The sequence below is a fragment of the Eleutherodactylus coqui genome, chromosome 11 (assembly GCF_035609145.1).
Source record: "Eleutherodactylus coqui strain aEleCoq1 chromosome 11, aEleCoq1.hap1, whole genome shotgun sequence".
In the NCBI taxonomy this organism is placed as follows: domain Eukaryota; kingdom Metazoa; phylum Chordata; class Amphibia; order Anura; family Eleutherodactylidae; genus Eleutherodactylus; species Eleutherodactylus coqui.
In genome coordinates, this window is record NC_089847.1 from 120,946,298 (window position 1) to 120,968,623 (window position 22,326).

The 22,326-nt window shown below is 45.7% G+C and overlaps 1 protein-coding gene across 3 annotated transcripts in view; it reads left to right on the top strand.

Annotated features, from left to right (window-relative positions):
* Positions 1-22,326, top strand: part of ANO1 (anoctamin 1) — a 171,466-nt gene that overhangs the window by 81,265 nt on the left and 67,875 nt on the right. For all 3 annotated transcript variants that reach the window (XM_066583435.1, XM_066583433.1, XM_066583434.1), the window contains one exon: positions 6,199-6,531. In XM_066583435.1, coding sequence (XP_066439532.1) covers positions 6,199-6,531 — 333 coding nt within the window. The remainder of the gene's footprint in view (positions 1-6,198; positions 6,532-22,326) is intronic.

Genomic DNA, 22,326 nt, shown 5'->3' on the forward strand with positions numbered 1-22,326 from the left:
GGGCCTCCGGTGACAAGACCATTCATCTACTCACCACAACTCTCATCATTTACAGATCTGCCTGAGATGGAACTGCAGGATGAGTTTTGCAACGAATTGACAACTTGTTCTAGGTGCTGGACTTTATCTTTAGGGAAGTACACTCCTTGTCAAAAATAAAGACACCGTACCAGCTAGAACTTCATAAGGAGAATCTTCTGAGAGCTTGGTACGCTAATGGACAACAGTTCCTTAGGTTGCAGCTATAACACTTTAATGTAATTCTTATGGTATTCTGGACTTCTGTCTAATATTGGCTGGCAGTTGTCCTGGATGAAATCATTGAGGACATGTCATTAATGCAGTCTTAGCACCATATATTCTCCACCTAGATGATGATTAAAAACTACCTAATATCTGAATGTAAATCTAGTGAATCATTAACAGATGTTATGAAATATACTTGGATGTGGCTTGCTAATTCCTACCACAGTAATGGAGGTGATGACAATCTGTCCAATCCAAGTGCTAAATCTTGACCCATTTGGCCATAGATGTTTTAACAAAATTAGACTCTGGCTGGTTTCACGCAGCTGTAATATGGCTACAATTTAGTGTTCATATTATGACTTGTGTACCCTTTGTTGTGCTGCTGACCTAAACATGGATAACTATATGTAGAACCTTGATGGTGATAAAAGTTTGGTCCAGCAGCTTAGTGCAAGTTCTGAGTTTTGCCACCAAATTACATCCAAGTGAAACAAATATTGATCTGTAGTTTGGATCTTAGGATCTGGATGGCTAGTTTAAAACTCTGTGAGCCTTGGAATCAAATGTTGGAATATTGATATAGTTGCTAAGTTAGGATAATATGTCTAATCACAATTTATTTCGCCTACTCAAGGTTGATTTCAGTTAGCAAAATCAAAATCTTGTCCATTATAACATTACAAGTTGTGTTTAGAGGTGGTGTAGAAGATGGCCCATCAACTAGAATCAGGAGGTGGTGTGGAGGATGGCCCGTCGACTAGAATCAGGAGGTGGTGTGGAAGATGGCCCATCAACTAGAATCAGGAGGTGGTGTGGAGGATGGCCCGTCGACTAGAATCAGGAGGTGGTGTGGCAGATGGCCAGTCGACTAGAATCAGGAGGTAGTGTGGCAGATGGCCCGTCGACTAGAATCAGGAGGTGCTGTGGCAGATGGCCCGTCAACTAGAATCAGGAGGTGCTGTGGAAGATGGCCCATCGACTAGAATCAGGAGGTGGTGTGAATGATGGCCCATCGACTAGAATCAGGAGGTGCTGTGGAAGATGGCCCATCGACTAGAATCAGGAGGTGCTGTGGAAGATGGCCCTTCGACTAGAATCAGGAGGTGCTGTGGAAGATGGCCCTTCGACTAGAATCAGGAGGTGGTGTGAATGATGGCCCATCGACTAGAATCAGGAGGTGCTGTGGAAGATGGCCCATCGACTAGAATCAGGAGGTGCTGTGGAAGATGGCCCTTCGACTAGAATCAGAAGGTGGTGTGGAAGATGGCCCTTCGACTAGAATCAGAAGGTGGTGTGGAAGATGGCCCTTCGACTAGAATCAGAAGGTGGTGTGGAAGATGGCCCTTCGACTAGAATCAGAAGGTGGTGTGGAAGATGGCCAGTCGACTAGAATCAGGAGGTAGTGTGGCAGATGGCCTGTCGACTAGAATCAGGAGGTAGTGTGGCAGATGGCCCGTCGACTAGAATCAGGAGGTGCTGTGGAAGATGGCCCTTCGACTAGAATCAGGAGGTGGTGTGGAAGATGGCCCATCGACTAGAATCAGGAGGTGCTGTGGAAGATGGCCCTTCGACTAGAATCAGGAGGTGGTGTGGAAGATGGCCCTTCGACTAGAATCAGAAGGTGGTGTGGAAGATGGCCCTTCGACTAGAATCAGAAGGTGGTGTGGAAGATGGCCCTTCGACTAGAATCAGAAGGTGGTGTGGAAGATGGCCCTTCGACTAGAATCAGAAGGTGGTGTGGAAGATGGCCAGTCGACTAGAATCAGGAGGTAGTGTGGCAGATGGCCTGTCGACTAGAATCAGGAGGTAGTGTGGCAGATGGCCCGTCGACTAGAATCAGGAGGTGCTGTGGAAGATGGCCCTTCGACTAGAATCAGAAGGTGGTGTGGAAGATGGCCAGTCGACTAGAATCAGGAGGTAGTGTGGCAGATGGCCTGTCGACTAGAATCAGGAGGTAGTGTGGCAGATGGCCCGTCGACTAGAATCAGGAGGTGCTGTGGAAGATGGCCCTTCGACTAGAATCAGGAGGTGGTGTGGAAGATGGCCCATCGACTAGAATCAGGAGGTGCTGTGGAAGATGGCCCTTCGACTAGAATCAGGAGGTGGTGTGGAAGATGGCCCTTCGACTAGAATCAGAAGGTGGTGTGGAAGATGGCCCTTCGACTAGAATCAGAAGGTGGTGTGGAAGATGGCCCTTCGACTAGAATCAGAAGGTGGTGTGGAAGATGGCCCTTCGACTAGAATCAGAAGGTGGTGTGGAAGATGGCCCTTCGACTAGAATCAGAAGGTGGTGTGGAAGATGGCCCTTCGACTAGAATCAGAAGGTGGTGTGGAAGATGGCCCTTCGACTAGAATCAGAAGGTGGTGTGGAAGATGGCCAGTCGACTAGAATCAGGAGGTAGTGTGGCAGATGGCCTGTCGACTAGAATCAGGAGGTAGTGTGGCAGATGGCCCGTCGACTAGAATCAGGAGGTGCTGTGGCAGATGGCCCGTCGACTAGAATCAGGAGGTGCTGTGGCAGATGGCCCGTCGACTAGAATCAGGAGGTGCTGTGGAAGATGGCCCGTCGACTAGAATCAGGAGGTGGTGTGAATGATGGCCCATCGACTAGAATCAGGAGGTGCTGTGGAAGATGGCCCATCGACTAGAATCAGGAGGTGCTGTGGAAGATGGCCCTTCGACTAGAATCAGGAGGTGCTGTGGAAGATGGCCCTTCGACTAGAATCAGGAGGTGGTGTGAATGATGGCCCATCGACTAGAATCAGGAGGTGCTGTGGAAGATGGCCCATCGACTAGAATCAGGAGGTGCTGTGGAAGATGGCCCTTCGACTAGAATCAGAAGGTGGTGTGGAAGATGGCCCTTCGACTAGAATCAGAAGGTGGTGTGGAAGATGGCCCTTCGACTAGAATCAGAAGGTGGTGTGGAAGATGGCCCTTCGACTAGAATCAGAAGGTGGTGTGGAAGATGGCCCTTCGACTAGAATCAGACGGTGGTGTGGAAGATGGCCAGTCGACTAGAATCAGGAGGTAGTGTGGCAGATGGCCTGTCGACTAGAATCAGGAGGTAGTGTGGCAGATGGCCCGTCGACTAGAATCAGGAGGTGCTGTGGAAGATGGCCCTTCGACTAGAATCAGGAGGTGGTGTGGAAGATGGCCCATCGACTAGAATCAGGAGGTGCTGTGGAAGATGGCCCTTCGACTAGAATCAGGAGGTGGTGTGGAAGATGGCCCTTCGACTAGAATCAGAAGGTGGTGTGGAAGATGGCCCTTCGACTAGAATCAGAAGGTGGTGTGGAAGATGGCCCTTCGACTAGAATCAGAAGGTGGTGTGGAAGATGGCCCTTCGACTAGAATCAGAAGGTGGTGTGGAAGATGGCCAGTCGACTAGAATCAGGAGGTAGTGTGGCAGATGGCCCGTCGACTAGAATCAGGAGGTAGTGTGGCAGATGGCCCGTCGACTAGAATCAGGAGGTGCTGTGGAAGATGGCCCTTCGACTAGAATCAGGAGGTGGTGTGGAAGATGGCCCATCGACTAGAATCAGGAGGTGCTGTGGAAGATGGCCCTTCGACTAGAATCAGGAGGTGCTGTGGAAGATGGCCCATCGACTAGAATCAGGAGGTGGTGTGGAAGATGGCCCATCGACTAGAATCAGGAGGTGCTGTGGAAGATGGCCCATCGACTAGAATCAGGAGGTGCTGTGGAAGATGGCCCATCGACTAGAATCAGGAGGTGCTGTGGAAGATGGCCCGTCGACTAGAATCAGGAGGTGCTGTGGAAGATGGCCCGTCGACTAGAATCAGGAGGTGCTGTGGAAGATGGCCCGTCGACTAGAATCAGGAGGTGCTGTGGAAGATGGCCCGTCGACTAGAATCAGGAGGTGCTGTGGAAGATGGCCCGTCGACTAGAATCAGGAGGTGCTGTGGAAGATGGCCCATCGACTAGAATCAGGAGGTGCTGTGGAAGATGGCCCATCGACTAGAATCAGGAGGTGCTGTGGAAGATGGCCCTTCGACTAGAATCAGGAGGTGGTGTGAATGATGGCCCATCGACTAGAATAAGGAGGTGGTGTGAATGATGGTCCATCGACTAGAATCAGGAGGTGGTGTGAATGATGGTCCATCGACTAGAATCAGGAGGTGGTGTGAATGATGGTCCATCGACTAGAATCAGGAGGTGGTGTGAATGATGGTCCATCGACTAGAATCAGGAGGTGGTGTGGAGAATGGCCCATCGACTAGAATCAGGAGGTGGTGGGGAAGATGGTCCAACAATTAAAATCTGAAACACTTGAAATTTTTATATATAATACTTAGTTTTCCACTTGTTGAAGGCCCAGAAAATTGGCTAGAACTCCAAGACTAACAAACATATTTTAATCAAATTTGGTTAGAACATGCCTTACTAAATGAGAAAAAGAAACAGTTGATAATGTGTTGGAAACGTCTCATGTTTGCGGTCAAGAACATCTGAACCCAACCCTCCATATTGCTGAGTGCTTAGATAAGCATGCCCAACATCACTGCAGCAAGTTATTGCACAAAGCTCCTTTTCAATTCTTGGATAGTTTGTGGCTTCTTCCAGTGAACTTTTCACTTCAGCAGGCCCCACAAAAAAGTGGTTTTCTTGTGGAGTCTTCTAAATTGAAAAATTTAGTTTGATAAGCCACAAACTATCCAGAAATTGAAAAGGAAAATTGCACAAGAAATTGCTGCAGTGATGCCGGACATGCTTACCAGAAGGTTCAGCAATATGGAGCATCAGGTTCAGGCATGCTTGACCGCAAATGGGGGATGCCTCCAACACATGCTATGAGGGGTTCCTGATTCTCATTTGAGTAAGGTATTTTTGGCCCAAATTTCATTACAGCGTGTGCCATTAATCTTGGAGTTATAGCCAAATGTTTCCGGGCCTCCCGCAAATGGGACACCATGTGAACACCAAGATTCAGAAGGCAATCTGCCAAATAGAAAGCCAATAAAAAGAACAAATGTTCGTTATGACAGTTGGGGTGAAAGGTGTGGACTGGTAGGCAGGGCGATTGTGTCAATACCTTGTACTGGAATGACCCTTTATCATTCAGATATACCTTATCTCTGTTGGAATAATGATTTGTGGTAAAATCAAACATGCAGTAGAGAGACATCTGATTGTCACCATGCAGACCATTCATGGAAACAGCCATTGCTTGAATATAGTGTATATTTACGTGTGATATCACTCCCAATCTATAGAAACCAATTAAAGCTATAATGACATGTAGTTTTTTTTTTTGAGCCAAAGCTATTTCAAAGCAATGGGAAATATGAAGGAAGGTCTTAAAATATGCACATCTCTATACAAAAATACTACGAATCTCCTTTATGAGACGATGGTCACTTTCACACGGCAGTATTTTGCATTAACATTTGTAAGGCAAAACCAACATATGGAACCGACATGGAGAGGAAAACCTATAATGGAAAGATTTGGACCCGCTTTTGGTTTTGCTTGGAAATACTGGCCAAAATACTTCCATGTGAAAGTGCCCGATAATGGAGATGTTACCAATGAGAAGACTAAAGAGGTTTTTGACCTAGTCTCATAATGCAAGTAGGTAGTACACCATTTTAGTTACTCCATCCTCAATTCTTTTTCCCTTACCCTTCCTAAGCTTCCCAGGAGCGCATTGGCATAGATGTAGAAGAGTACCTCCAAGACATCTTGTCCATAAAGTACTATTTACACTAAGTACCTGTTCTATAACAGGCATTCCAGAACATATGAGAGCAGTCCCCGAATGAGACATCTAGAACGTCCTCTACGGCAGTTCCAACTCTGTCCACCAAGTCCATGGGAACGTACAGGTCTAGATTTTTTCTGGTCTTAGCTATATAGTTTGCTATATTCTGAATGTCCACTGACCAATCTCTTATTATAAATACTAATTGTTGCTTTTCCTCTTGTTGCAGTTGTTGAACTCTCTTGGTGCCGATCAGGAATCTGCCTGTAAACATGGTCTGTGCTTCACCGATGGCCAGAGGAAAGTGGATTATATTTTGGCTTACACCTACAAGAAGTCCTCCACTAACAGAACGCTAAGTAAAAAGTTCCACCATAACAATTCTTTACACGCATCTCGGAGTAGTAAAGACAGTCATCAACTTCCTGGAGGAACTGGTGACGTAGAACATGCGGAAAACGAACCTAAAATAGATTATCATGAAGATGACAAGAGGTTCCGTAGAGAAGAGTATGAGGGTAACCTGATAGAGACCGGTCTGGAACTGGAGAAAGATGAAGAGGTAATTCTTAATATGGAGTCATTGGAGGATTCATGATTCTGACTGTTCATTGTTCACATTGGCACCAACCAAGAGGTTGGACCAGTTGAGACAGATTTCATGCTTAGGTGATTATCACACAAAGACAACACAGAAGGTGTGACTCAGACAGCTCATTGTTGTGTAATGTTGGGTTGGTTATTAATCGTGATATTTCTGGTGAAATTTAGAAAGGTTATCATCCACCCACCTAATCGGTACACTCCCTGCTTCCTACAGATAAACTACAAGGTATTGCAGATAAGATTCTCCTCACCAGGCGTGTCTCTGAGTCTTGGAGCCAAGTTTCTATATTGTAGATTTAGTTTAGAGAGTCCACGTTCTGCATGGTCTAACAGTATTACTGATGGACTTCTAACTCTCGTTACCAAAATAAAGCTTGATCCAGGCGTGTAGCTAATGGCTCATGGCTCCAGGTGAAAAAGTTTATCTTTGGGCCCCCCAACTTTTCTTAACTCCTTAACACAGAGGTGTAACTTGAAGCTCCTGTGCCCCAATGCAAAACCTGTAACAGGGCCCCCAACTATAATGCTTCATTCATAGTACTGGGCTCCCTATACGGATAAGAGAGGCCTTATGGCCCCCCTAAGGCTCCTGGGACCGGGTGCAACAGTATCCCCTGCATCCCCTATAGTTACGCCAGTCGCTTGGTCATTGTGTTTGGTTCCTCAACAGCAATGATAGGACATGGGAGCATGAGAGAACCGGTCATCAATTCTACAGCTATTAATTTTCCATGCAGATACCGGTAGACCGCCTCTGCAGGCCTGTATACTTCCCCTAATGCCGCTGCTCTCTGCTACTGTGACGTGGACCTCAATGCAGTGATCAAGCTAGCATGCGCTGGGAGCTCCATGACCAGTGCATGCACAGTTGAGTATACTGCTTATGCTCCAGGAACGGCACATGTAGTAGACTCAACTGCACATGTGCCATTCCTGGAGCTCTCGGCGCATGCATGAGAGTTTGATTGCCGTGTTGATGACTAGTAGGGCATCTCCACATCAGCATAGCAGAAATGGGTGGCATTAGGGGAGGGATGTAGGCCTGCAGAGACAGTTCAGTCTGCCCACCGGACCTCTCTGCGGTAATTGGCATGCGGTGCAGGAAATGTAGAAATGCATGCTTTGCCCCAAAAGTTTAATAGAATTTTATCGGTGCAGGAGGTATAATAGCTGTAGAAATTATGACCGGTTCTCTTTCATATGAAGCTATAGAGGGGGGGGGGGGGGGGCAGTTACAGTATTTGATTTGCTGAAACCGTTTCATAACTAGGATGGCCAAAATGAAATCAGGGATGCAAGGACATTCCTACCATGGAGGTAGTCCCCAGTACTCGCATACTATGAGGTTTATTCCTCCATGTGCCTCATGCCGAGGAGGAGTACCAACTACACCTGAACATTATACCATAGAGGTAGACCACCGGGCTTTGGTTGGTTTCATTCCCTTTGCTATTGGGTGGCAACAACCTGCGCAGGACTCCCAGCACAGAGCAACTGTAGAGATTGACCCATGGGTAGTGGGAAGGGCATGGAGAAGAATAAATGTCTAATCCTGCCGTCTCGTGTAACCCTATAATGACTGGTCAGTTTTAATCTTTGCTATAGCCCATTCTAAGTATAGCAAAAAAAAAAAATTCACCATAGTGATCCAAGAACTTCGGGACATATTCAGCTTTGTCATAACCACTAGAATGCCTGGAGAAATGACATTTTTTATAAATGTGACTAAGTTTTAGGATCCTGCATTTCTCCTAATGGTTTGGTATAGCAAAAAAATATACTGATCGCATTGTATATGTAGCTCGCGCCTAATCACAATCTCTGGGTAACAGTACAGACAAACAAAAGAACATTAAAAAACACAGGGGCCAGCCAGAGACCATATAGGGGCCTCCTTTAGGATTAGTAATGGGCCCATTGATCCCTAAGAGCTTTAGCATTGTTCTGTATGCAGTCCCTCTCTGGTTCACCAGTAGAGATGAGCGAGTATACTTGCTAAGGCACATTACTCGAGCGAGTAGTGCCTTAGCCGAGTATCTCCCCGCTCGTCTCTAAAGATTCGGGGGACGGTGCGGGTGAGAGGTGAGTTGCGTCGGGGAGGAGAGAGGGAGAGAGATCTCCCCTCCGTTCCTCCCCGCTCCCCGCCGGCCCCCGAATCTTTAGAGACAGGCGGGGAGATACTCGGCTAAGGCACTACTCGCTCGAGTAATGTGCCTTAGTGAGTATACTCGCTCATCTCTTTTCACCAGTCTTGTAGGAATAGTGAGCTGTGGGAACCTTTATCGGGAGTGGGCCCTATTGGCTTCAGGGCCCCCTGTTCAATTAAAAAGGCCATATCCATATACATGTCATTAGTAAGGATTTGTGTTGAGTGAACCGAACCAGTAGAACCCTGTTGTTTTGGGGCGAATTTTGCTAAATGTTCACTATGGCATGAACCCAAAATGAAGCAAAGTTCTGCCCTAAACAGAGTTTTACTGGTTTGGTTAACTAAACCCTAGGCTGAATACTGGGAGCCATAAAAGCCTTGACCCACGTTACACCCCTCTTGACCCCCGTTAGAGGGATCTCACCAGCCAAGGTAGTTACACCTGAAAGCAATGGGGATGGAACTCGCACTTGAAAATAACACATTGATTTCAATGTTTTTAGTCACATGAGCGAAAAGTCTCCGCATGTCCTATTTTTTGGGTGATACGTCCCAATTTGCACACGAGTGTGATGGGATTTTTGCCAATGAAACTATTGGAAGCACTGGAGATTTTTTTTCTTTTTCATGCACATGAAATTCGCAAGTACATAGATGCAAAGTGTTTAAGCCAAAACACATCCAGAATCACAAGTTTAAGAGTACGATATCGGTCTGAGTTCCTCGCACTGATATCGTATTCGCCGGTGTGAATGCACCCCTAGACAGTGTTATACATCACCTTTAGGGGTTTCTGTGAACTTCCAGTTTGGCTAGAACTACTTCAACCAGAGCAAACTGAACTTTTTGCAAATGTTCAGCAAACTGGCGGAACTGAACTTTTCAAAAGTTCGCGCATCCTGTGGATGATACTTTTACCTGGCATAAACCCAAGTCAATGCAATATTTTATTACACCAGGGGCGTAACTATAGAGGGTGCAGGGGATGCGGTTGCACCCGGGCCCAGGAGCCTTAGGGGGCCCATAAGGCCTCTCTTCTCCATATAGGGAGAAGTACTATGAATAAAGCATTATAGTTGGGGGCCCTGTTACAGGTTTATGCCTCTGGGCAGCATGGTTTAGGTATGGGTACGGGTACAGATACAGATAGAGGGGGGGCCACAGCTCACCTTTTGCATCAGGGCCCCTGAGCCTTTAGTTACGCCCCTGTATTACACTTTCTAATTGGCGCTGTAGACTGTGAAAGCTTTAGAAAGTTCTGTTGGGATCTATTGTACCTTCACCAACCCTGAAATACTTGAGCAGCCTATATACAGGAGGCCACATATGAGCTTGCATGCTAAGGTACGGCTCGTTGAATGCGCATTGCACAATGTTCAAGACAACAAATGACTGGTATCAAGTCTTCATACGGCTGATGGCACCATCAGCCGGTCACCCAATACTTTCCATTGTTTGCCCCCAGTGCGTTATGTGTTGTGTGGGGTAACTTTTTGCATTTAGTCAATGCAATGAATTTCCTGTTGTTTGCAGCATGACATAAAAGGTGAGACTGCCTGACCCTGTTCTGCCTCTGTTAAATGGATTGTACCAAGATTGACCTTTATCACCTATCAGTAGGGGTCTCCCTACGGAGACCACACTGATCCCAAGTATGGGGGTCCCATGCCCCCCCCCCCCCCCCCCCCTCTTCTCATCACTGCAGGCTCACTGCATCCAGCCACAGTAATGTGGAGATTGAATGGAGCAGCGTTCACATATGCGAGGTACTGAAACATTTGTTTCAGTGGGGTTGATGGAAATGGCCACATACAAGCACTTGGCAATATACAGCAATCCCATTGAAGATGAATGGAGCGGCACCATGCATGTGCGACTGCTGATCCAGTCAATGTTCTCTATCTACGACCCCTGTTCTCTGGAGCGGTGGAGGTCTCAGCGTTGGGACCCCCACGATCTGACTTTTGTCATCCACCCTATGTATAGGTGATAAGTCAGTCTTTAAAGGCAGCTAGGTTACGTGACTTAATGTCTCGTTCATTCCTCTGAGTTGGAAAAGTACAGAAACAGGAGGTGTTGTCATGGGGACACCAACAGAGAGGCTCTTCTCAACTTAAACACTAAATTCCAATAATTCAGATGTCATTTTCCTAACTTTAAAGTGTCTTCTGGGATTTAAATATTGATGACCTACATGATCTCATCTATATTAGATCGGTGGGGTTCAACTCCTGGCAACCTTGCGTTCTACTGTTTGAAGGGGCCATACTGAAGCGGTACAGCTTCTTCGTTGCAAACTTGGCACAGCGCCGTACCTTGCATAGTGGCTGTGTCTGGTATTACAGCTCAATCACTTTCCGAGCTCCTGAAAGGCTATGTGACCAACGAACATAACATCACGGGCTGAAGAAAAGGCCAGAGTGCTTACCCAGAAGTGCCGGGAGTAAGACGTCTACCAATTCGATATTGATCCAAAGGATGGGTCATCCATATTTCAGTCCTTGGATATAGATTTTAGGTTTTAGCCTTTTAAATGGATTTTATTTTTTGATGTTGGTCATACTAGAACCAGGAGCACATCTGTGTTTTCTGCAATGCAGTGGTCCCTCCCTATAATCTAGCTAACGCCCATCTACCATGGCAGACATGAAGTCACAGTGCGGCTCCTTTTACTTTCTGGCAGGTCGGCAGGCAGCAGGCACGCTTGCAAATGTTTCGGCTTTTCCAAGTCATGTGGCGTTTTTACAGCTTGCTAACTTTAGAAGTAATATACAGTGTCATAGACGTTGTGGTGGCGGAGCCGCTCCGGGCTTGTAGTCCTCATAGATTGCCTCCTATGCAAAAAAAAATAAAACATTTAAAAAATCCTAATACACCTGTTAGGTAATTTTTTTATCCCTTGCCCTAATGCAAGAGATTGGAAGGATGTTTCATCTGGTTCCATTCAGTCCGGCTATAAATAGTCATCATTTCTGCAGAAAACCGTCTCCCGTAATCTCGATCTGTTATGCAGCCGCGGCATTAGAGCTTAACAAAGCCAAATCAAGTCATCACTGAAGTATTTAGTCCATGATCTAATCTAAGCTTATTGTTCAGAGTGTGTGGGATTGGGGGATGCATCTTATTTGTGTGTTAAGCAATGGTAAAGCCATTCTTGGCCTTCCAACAATTCGGAACAAGGCCTGGTTTACTTGCTGCAGTTTTTAAAAAAACTTTTTCGTATGACCCAACTTTTTGCTTCGACCCTATCACATTCTTCAGGCTCTTCATCAGAGAAGATTTCCCCAAATATTCCTTCCAATATATGCCACTGTACTTCATACTTCACCTATAGGCTGCCATGAAGAAGTTTTTGGGGATTCCTCTGCATGGAAAAGTATGGGCTGCCACCATTGCTGCCCCATTGGAAGCCAAAAGAAAACTCTTTTGGCCTCCAAGTAGATGGAGACTGATGGCTGCATTTGGCTTATACATCAGGAGCTTTCAAAAAGAAAAGCGAGGGCACGATGTGCAGGCCCACTAAAATTCACAAGAACCTCCTGGTGTACTCTGCTCACCGGCTTGTCCGGTAAATGGCTCAACAAGATGGGCTGCTCCCCGATCCTACACAACGGCCACTAGATGCACAGGCCAACCGTCAGATCCCCAGCTCACAGATGACGGAGCTCCAGGGCACATAACCCAACGCAGAAAGGCTAAGCATCATCACTATTTACAGCGGAGATGTCGCGATTGTTGACGAATGCCACAGGTTGCAAAACACAATCTGTTACACACAGGAGAAAAATAAATGCAATTAATTTCACCACAGTTTTAAAGGTAATGAGCTAGAGCGTAAAACCTAGTAAATGTATCGCGCAATGGTCGGATTCCGTAGAAAGTTGTAACAACGGCCCTTTGATGAAATGTCCAGTGGTACCAGGATAGTTCCAACTAGCAAACACGGTTTTGTAACTCAGCTAGACGCTCAATCTCAAAGTTGAATCCCTATTAGCACACCTGCTAAGACTATATACAGTTACTATAAGTGTCTGGTGTTTTCCGAGGCCTCCCTCACTTACGCTGTCGAGGTCCTGGTCCAGATATACTTGTCTTAGAATAGGAGCCTAAAGAATCCCAGTTCTCCTTCCCAAGATGAGGCAGAAACTGTTCCACAGCCCTCTGGTTATCTTTCATTTACCTCAGCTGCTCCCCTTCAAATGATCCATGATCAGATAAAGGCAGACTCCAGCAATCCAATGTGAGAACGGAGGCATCCTATAGCCATTCTTACTGCTCAATCCTTCTTTCTCATGGAGTCCCTGCAAGACCCCAGCAATGGGCACAAGCCTCTGGAGTCTCTCCTCAATGCCAAGTCTAGCCCCCTACTATATCCTGTGCTGCTGCTCATCTCCTAGCAATGCAGGAACATTTCCCTTTATACTAGCCCAGAATGTTTGGCCACTTTCTCAGGGGGTGGGGAGGCATCCCTATAATATTCCCTAATGCGAGGCGTAGACCTCTGTGTATTAATACTCTAGTCATATCACCGCTGACACACTATGGAGCGGAGACTCCCTCGATCCATAGTGTTTCAAGTGCTTCTATCACCAGTGTTACTGCGTGCCCTGACCTTTCTCATCATCCTACTCACTGACTGGGAGGGATGGAGCGTGAAGCTGTGGTTGGAGTGGCCACTGTCACAGCCGCTGTGAGTGGCCCCATGTAGAGGGGAGAGCGGAGCATAGCAACCCCTCTACACTGACAACGCTTTTCAAGGCTGATTGGGCCTCTTCATCAGGTAGATCACTAGATCAGCTTGATGAAGAGGCCCCCTCTTCCATAAATATCTATTGTATCACCACAATAAATAAAGAGTGAGATTGCTTACCTCCCTACTTTTGGGTTACGCACCTTGGAGCTCCGTCTTCTGTAAGCTGAGGAGCTTTCCCTGCACATGTGCCAAATGTGTTTGCGTAATGTTATGCGGAAAGAACCTAAGAGCTTATACACACAACCGCGTTACAGCTCTGTACAACTCGTAGGTTGGTAAGTCTACAAGACCCTACTGTACCTCTGTATGCCTCCAATTGGCAGCCGTATTGCAGAATTATAGTCCCCCAGTGACATTGCTTCTGACGGGGTATACCTCTGTAATATGGGCCCTATATGGCGGTACATGGTGGGACACTTCTATCAGTAGCGTAAGAATGACAGTGATAGTAAGTGTTCAATATCTCTGTAGTACCACCATAGGGGAAACTAAAGGGAAACTGTCGTCATGTTGAATATGCAGTAGGTATTGATGGGTTGCACTTGGGGTCTGGTGGGAAATTAAATTGAGTATGGAATCTGATTTGATGGTAGCAGCTTATAAAGCAGGAGCAGACTGATGCGTAGTTCTGTGGGAAAAGAGTCAGTAGAACTTGTAATTTAGTGGGTGGCGCTATTGGTGATTACCAGACTTAGAACGTCCCTGTATAAATTTCCCCTGACAGCTAAGATCACAGTGCTTTGCCTGGAAACCAATTAGCAAGGCCGCCAGGCATGTGATGGCTGTGAGAAGGCACTGCTGCACCCTACCGCTGCATCTCGGAGCTCAGGCAGCCTATCTGCCAACTCCCATTCATGCAGCTCTGTGACTCAGCTCTCGCAAACAGGGATTCCACATCTAAAACCTCAGCAGATCCTGTCAATGGGGAAAATTTGTATTTCCCCAACGCCTAACCTGCTTGTTGCAATCTGGAGGTCTCCTTTGGTTTTCCAGTCACTTCCATGCATTGCAGTCTCCTGTCTGATGCTTATCAGTCACCATCTTGGTGGTGAAAATTTTGCTTTCACCTCAATACCGTGTTGCATCTGAACAGCATTAGCTTCAAGTTGGACCATTTCTGCCTGCTGGGTGGACAGTTTAATTATCATCACCATCTATATTTTAAATAACCTACAGACAATAAGTGTGCGGTCTGGTTGATGAGCGGTGATCTCCTGTATTATATCACTGTGATCATCTTCACTAACTGTGGTAGGAGGCTCTGTGTCCCCCTCTAGGCAGTTTCTGTGCTTCACTGCATGTAATAGCATCACACAGACTGAGAAATTGACTGGAAATTGAACACAAAACCCCAAGTAGATCTAAGCTGGTCAGATCTGAGATCACATGACCTTCCGATGAGAAGGCCAGAAGTTTCAGACAGAAAAGAATAACTAACCAAGGTAACACTAACCGACTTATATATACTGGGGGAATAGCTACATAATGAATGAATACAAAAAATTTCACCACAGTGGCCCTTTTCATGTCCAAATTTGAAAATTGAAGAAGAGCTCGAGTGGTTTTAAGGTATGATTTATGCCAGTTTCTGGTATATATATGTGTTAATCCAGGCAGCCACACCCCTTCCCCTTGGCTTTGGGCCCTTTAAGGAGTCACTGGTGTTTGCTGGCCTGATACGATACTATGAAGTGGGCAGAGAAGTCCTCTGAGGGCATCCTTTCAACGATGACCGTTGGCTGTTTGGCTAAGTCTCTGCAATGACTAGGAGTATTGTGCATTAACTCACCCTCAGACATGAATATAACCTTCCTTGTTTGGGTCTTCATTCAGAAATTACAGCAGTTTAGAATAAGTAAAACCTTTCTGCATTTGTTGACAGCTGGAGAGGTTGTGATCGTTGGCACAAATCCCATGGGTCAATCTTGTCTCCGAGAAAGAATGGCCTTAATGCTTAGATTCAGTACATTTTAGAGAAAGGAGCCTGAATTACAGTTGATTTCTATGTTCAACAAGATCACTTTCATGGCGCCTGTATGGCATCACAGATTCATTATGGTACCATATTACGAAGCTGTACACACTCCATGTGCCCTAGACCTTGGGAACATGGCAGGCGATGGAGCATTCTTTACACCTATAATGTAATATCTGAAGCATATGGAGGTACAGTAGGGGCCCACAGATGAAGTCTAGAAATAAAGAGGTTCAAACTATTCTCAGGACCACCAGTATAAGATCGGCGGAAGCCCACAGCTCAGGATCTCCGCCAGTCAGCTGATGAGGAGGAGCTGCTACAGATGGTTGGAACTTCTTGAAACGTTGTCTCTAGCTCAGTGGCCCGGATTAATATTGCAGCTTTTTTCCATTGAAGTGAACAGTAGAGAAGTGCAATACCAACCAGGGGCGCTGCATAACGGATGCATTTTTAATAGTTCCAGCCATCCATATCAGCTGATTGGCTGGGGCGCTGAGCCGTAGACCCTCACCGATCTACTATTGGTGACCTGGCGCTCCTAAGGATGGGTCACCAGTAGTTTTGATCCGTCAGTGAAATGCGAAGTACATAGGGCAACTGGCCAAAGTTCTGTCTTTTCTGGGGGCCTGCTGTCTTACTTGCCTCGAAGTGAGAGAACATCTCAGTGCAGAGTAATGCCAGAGTGTTGTCAAAGAACAGTTCGTTAGTGATGACATGGAGCTGTCATCTGCTAAACAGAAGGGCAACCAGGCCTTTACTAACATTTTACAAATTGACTATGATAATGTCAAGGAGTGCCTTCTATTTGTCTTGGATAAAGCAGTTGGATTGGGGCCCCAAATTAATTATATTGCACTCAACCCCATCTGACCATGATCTACATCTGGTACTGAGTAGTTTTTAGGGAACAGGATCTTAATTATTGGATGCATGCTCCATGTTCCGAGCTTCTACTGTAGATATAGCACATTCCTCTAATGATGAACTACTATCAATAAGCAATTAATTCCAGTGCCGGGATTATCCTATGCTATTCCCACCCCTTCACCCCCTTCATGGTTATGCATATACAGCTTGTTGTGCAGCAAGTGTGGACCCAATGTGCAACTCACCAATTTAACTTTGGGCTACACCTGTGGGCGGCACCTCCGAGCCCTCTGGTTTTTGCCCTTTAATCCCTCTGAGTGGGATCTGGTTTTACGGCCTGAGGGTTCCTGCAGCTTATTCCAAGAGTACTCCTCTGTGCAACGGTAGCTGACATAGACCAGCCAAAGGCACTGTAGCATGGTATCGGAGGGACAGGAAAAGACTTAGACAATTACCAGGCCGGGCTCAGGATCGGTGGTGTTCTTGCATAAATGGAGAAATAGACATAGAGTCAGGCAGGTGGCTAATTGGATAAATCTTGGTGAATGTATTAGTCAGGACAGGAAAAGATGGGAAAGCTAGGTGAATAAGTATGGGCTGAAACAGAGTAAATTGCAAATCACGTGCCCGTTGTGGAACTTTATGGAATCTAATGTTCAGAAGGGGAAGGCGCCTTAAACAACCAGAGGACTTTCCGGATTGGTTAGGAGTGGAAAAACTGGGTCTACCCATTGGTCCTTTAACAGGTGGGTTGGACATGCATGCACACACTAAAGGTCACTCCGACAGGATGAAGAATGGTGTGGTGTCTGCCACATAAGAGACACTGTCTCTCCACTGAGACTTGGCACAAAAAAAAAGTTCCTTTTATAACCAAGGCTCCTGTCTCTAGAAAGTTCCGACTGAGCAAGCGAAGTTCCAATGTGCCAAAATTTTGGTGCAAATTTTGGCGCACTTGCTGATTTGGGGGCAGTTTTGGCACGAGTCACAGTCCACTTGCATTGCAACATTTTAATTCTTGTGGACACACCATCTGCTGCACCTTCTGTAGCTGCACCCCATCTAATAAATCCTACTCAGAGGACTTACTTGGAAGTTTACAGGAAATGTCACACATTAACCCTTTCCAATCCACTGTCTGACGTCTAAAGACATTCTGATTGAAGGCTGTACAGCTCCAATGTCGGAAGACGTCCGGCAGGGTATTCTTACTGTAGATTACTGGCCGCTCTGTTGTTGGGTGCCTCTCCAGCATGTCCCACACCGCAGTACTGGCTCTAGCCAGCAGATGGCGACATTGTATAATGGCAGAAAGAGCAAGCCCCCTAGGAAGCCCTGAATCCAAAATTGGATTGCAAAGGGTTAAGTGCCCATTCTAATTGTTCCCAAATGTGAATCTCCTGCCAGATGGACTTAAATTTTTTTTTTTTTTTTTTAAGTAAGGTAATTTACTATTTTAATAGACGTTGAGTGGTCGTCACTACATGAAGAACCAATACAGTCTCTTATGACAATCACTGTAACTGTAATGGACAAATATCTGGTCCGTCCATTCATCAGGTCTGTTTTATGTCTATGGTTGCTTTTAATTTATGCAAGTTTATGTCGGGTGTCTGTATTGGTCAAGGGGAGTGGTTTATGTACATATAAGTTTGTGTCTGTGCACTGTGTTATTTGAACTTGACAAAGACCTTTATAAGGTTGAAACGTTGTTTTATGCTGGATAATTAAAGTATTGAGATAAAGATCCGTGGATGCTGCTTCTCTTCTATTATATTGATTTCTGCTCCTTCCGGTTCAAGTGGATCCAGGACTGGCAAAGAAGCGCGCATTTTGTTTGCCCGGTTATTTCCTCCCTCTCTATATTGAGGTTTGGCGTGTGCTGTCGTCTCCCGTTCTCTGGTGGCGTGTAATGGACAAATAGATGTATAAAAGAAGAACAGCGCCCCCAAATGAGAAAAAACAAGTGGAAATGCAGGAACAGACTCACCTGGGGCAGTGGGGTCACCCTTGCGCCTGCGAGGGGCACCACAACACCTGACACTCTGGACGACCTTCTGTATATATCCTCAATGGGTGGCAGATGATCCTCATCCAATGTAAACATCCAACATGGAGAGCGCCAGTTGTAGCCGTCCGATCCAGTCCGGGGATGACAGGTAGGATGAAGAAACAAAAAGAGCCACAAAGTTCCCAAGGACAATCCTCCAAGGAAAACTGATTAATGAGTAAGAAGACTGAATGGTAAATTACTTCACCAGGGAGGAGCGTAGGTCCCTAAGAACTTCCCTCAACTCCCCGTGTCCAGAAAGGCGGTATCCAAATAACGTTCGAAGTAACGGAACCGACGAATCAAGTGATGTAATCTTTGCACTGCGCTTATTGGAGGAAAACCAATAAAATACACTAAGATAAGATAAATAACGTTATATTTTATCTAACAAAAGAAGCAAAATCATTGGCTAATAAACACGGGGTAACTCTGCAATGTGTTTCGGGGGGCTAGGGCTGCGCCATCCCCCCTTTTTTCAAGCAAGAATGATCCATGTTGCTCCTTGTTTTTTATTCACTCTTTTTTTTCATTATATTTTATCTAAATTTTATTTTTATTCTTTTTTAATGTTATTCTCCCATTATTTTATGGAGTTTTTAGTGGTGTTCCCTCCAATAAATGCGCTGCCAAGATTTCACCACTTGATTGGTCGCTTCCCGTTGCTTCGAATAACATGATTTGGATACTGCCTTTCTAGACACGGGGTTGATGGAGGTGCTTCCAGGCCCACGGTCCTCCCTGGTGAAGTAAGTAGTTTACAGTTCAGTCTTCTTACTCACTAATCGGTTTTCCTTGGGGGTTGTCCTTGAGCACCGTGTGCTTCGTTTTGTTTCTTCATTGTAACTGGAAGTCACTTTGGATTGCTTGTTCGTGAGTAGAGATAAGCGAACGTACTCAGTTCGGGTGTTTTTGGACCTGAGCACCGCTTTTTCCGAGTGGGGGGGGGCGGAGAGCGCCCCCCTGTTCCCCACTGCTACCCCCAGCTCCACCACACCCACCCCCGCCCCCCGGCGCTCATCTTTATTCGTGAGTCCATGCTGGGTGATATGTAGCTGGTTTTCTCAGTATTTTGCGCTCTCGGAACCCTTTTTTCTCCTTTTTTCTAGTTTTTTTTAAAGTTTACTTTGATACAGCAGAAGATTTAGGAATTAGTTCTGGATCTTGGCGGGTACATTCCTAACTATAGACACGCTGCTATGTGACCAAGAACAATGGCAGAAGAGAACCATGTCCGTGCTTAATAACATGAAATTCAACTAACTGGAGGACGATGCCTGAAGATTTACTCTGTACACTAACTATGAAGCTCGCGGGTGACGTATGGGACATGTTACTGGAGAGGCGCCCAGCTTTTGTGCTGGTGTTTACAGAGAGGGCATTACTAGAAGTTCAATTTACAAAAGGGACCTTTTGAAGTTCTCCCGAGATCAAATAAAAGGCAATTAAAGATGCGTTTCTGTCTAGGGGTCGTGATGCGTGTCATCCTGCTAAGCCAGTGGCATGTTTTACGGACACGGCGTGGTGTATAGGTGATCTCAGGATAAACATCACCATGTGAGCAGGTGGATACGAGTGCCAGGAAAAACAATGGCGGCTTTGTGTGAGCTACAATGGGATAATGAAGATATGACCTCAATAGAAATACATGGCTGCTTTCTTCCTGGAATAGCTCCACATCTGTGTACAGGTTGTGTCTGGTATTGCAGCTCAGAGCCATTTACTTCAATGGAGCTCTACTGCCATGCCAGAGACAATCTGTAGACAGGGTGTGGTGCTGTTTTTGGCAGCCATGTTTTCCAACCATGGACACCGTTTTTAAACAGTTGAGCAACTTTTGACTTTGAAAAATCTCCAATGGTTTTGGGTCTTCAGCTCCCATGCAGAGCTATGTGTCTTGGTGATTATGTAGAGGGGTAACGATGCTCCTTTTGCACCTCTACACTACAGAGGTTCCTGCTGCTTATTACAGAGGCTTTGGCTACTGGAAGTTATCCCTATCCAATTCTCCTAGCTAGGCATGCTGGCAGAAAGGGAGTAAGGGGTTAAAAAGAGCTCTGTCTCAACCATGACACAGCGGTGACAGGGAGCTATAGGGATCCTGTTTCCACCCCTCTTGAATGGCCCCAGAATCTTCAGGACCTTGCAATAAAAAAGCTAGAAGGGGTGACAAACTTCAGGCACCAGAGTATGACCTCAATCAGAAGAAGGGGCTGCTACACAGAGGATTTCTGGAATCAAGTGGACTTGGGAATGCGAGGGATGCCATCCAAAGATCCAAGAAGCAGTTACTGTACTTAACCAGAGGTGCTGCACAACTGGACCTGAACTAAAAAGGGCATTTCAGGGAATGTCCACTTTGGGTTGTAAGTGAGGTCAGCCTCATTAAAAGCTGGATACTGTGCATACTAAAAGTGACTTTTGAGGGATTAAGCAGGCCTGCTAGCACCGTAGCAAAGCAAAAACTACTTGAACTCCGAAGATCAAGATGTTAAAGTCAGTGGGAGTAAAAATCAAGTTCACTACTTTGCCTCCAGAAGGTCCCCCCATGTAGCCCTTCTAATTGCATACAGCCACATATTTGGATAACAGTGTGCTCCTCTCAACAATTGGTTAAAATAGTATACAATGGTGTAGGGGTCCATCATAGCACAAGGGTGTTACTGAAAACAGAAGGGCCACATAGGGTCTCCTAGATGAAAAATTGTAGACAGCAGGTTTGCTGCTTGTTTTACAAGCAAATGTCATAAATTTTACAAGGAGAATTTCTGCAAGGTGAAGAAAACACTCAAGCACGGACCTGCTCCAAGGAACACTGTAGAGCTGCAGCTTCAAATTAGGATGATTTTTATCAACATTACTAAGGATGGGCTGTAAATATAGGATTGGTGGGTGTTTGCTCTTCAAGAAACCCGCCCATCAGCTGACTGAAGAAGTCATGATGCTCAAACGAGTGCCTTTTCACTGTATTTCGGTCACAAAGCCAGACATTTCATAGCAGCTGTGCTTGGTATAGCAGCTCAATGGAACTGATCTGCTCTTGGGCCAAGTAAGGCATGAACGGGACGTCACTGGCATGAGAAGAGGCTATGGCACTCACCTGAGTGTTGCCATCTCTTCAAATAGCTGATCAGCAGGGTCCTGAGCAGTGGGCACCCACCGATCAGCTGCTGATGACCTATCCTAACAATTGGTCTTCAAGAACCCCCCCATACCCACATTAATGCCCTGTCAGCTAGATTTGCATAAGGCTGGCCTTCATGAGGGTTATAATGTTCCTTATAATCTGATTGACTCTCCTATTGACGTACGCAGAAGAATCTAATCTAATAGAAGGATGACGGTTTGATCTGCAAAGGCCAGGAACATCTAGCACCAGTTACAGATATAGCAAAGTTTAAATTGACTTAACATGTCACAACGTTCTGTGCTACGGTTTATTTACCATTTCAATTGATTTAAAATAGTTCCTCTGTGTTAAGATAATAGCTTTGCAATGGCTTATGATAACTTGTCAGGGAAATTTTTCAGTCAAGTTCCATTTTTCTGCATTTGGGGTAATTGATACTAGAGAACTACCTGTCCAATCGTTGTTTCTCTGGTGGCAGACATTAATGGACTATCTAGCACAGGGGTGTCAAACTCATTTTCACCAAGGGCTTAATCAGCATCATGGTTGACTTCAGTGGGCTGATTATAAGAGCTCATTCACACAGACATATTATGCCCAGAATACGGACAGCTTAAACAGCATGATTTGCGCTGGAGTTTTCTGATAAGCGTTCATTGCATATTTACGTATGAAGGCAGGAGAAATCTGATTTTTCTGGCCTTTTTTTTTGGTGTGGTGAAAAATGCAGAGAATAAGCATGCAAAAAAATGGAAGAAGGTCCAAATATATCGTTAATGCGCACAGATTCGGTTTATGAATACAGTTCCTATTTCAAGGACCGA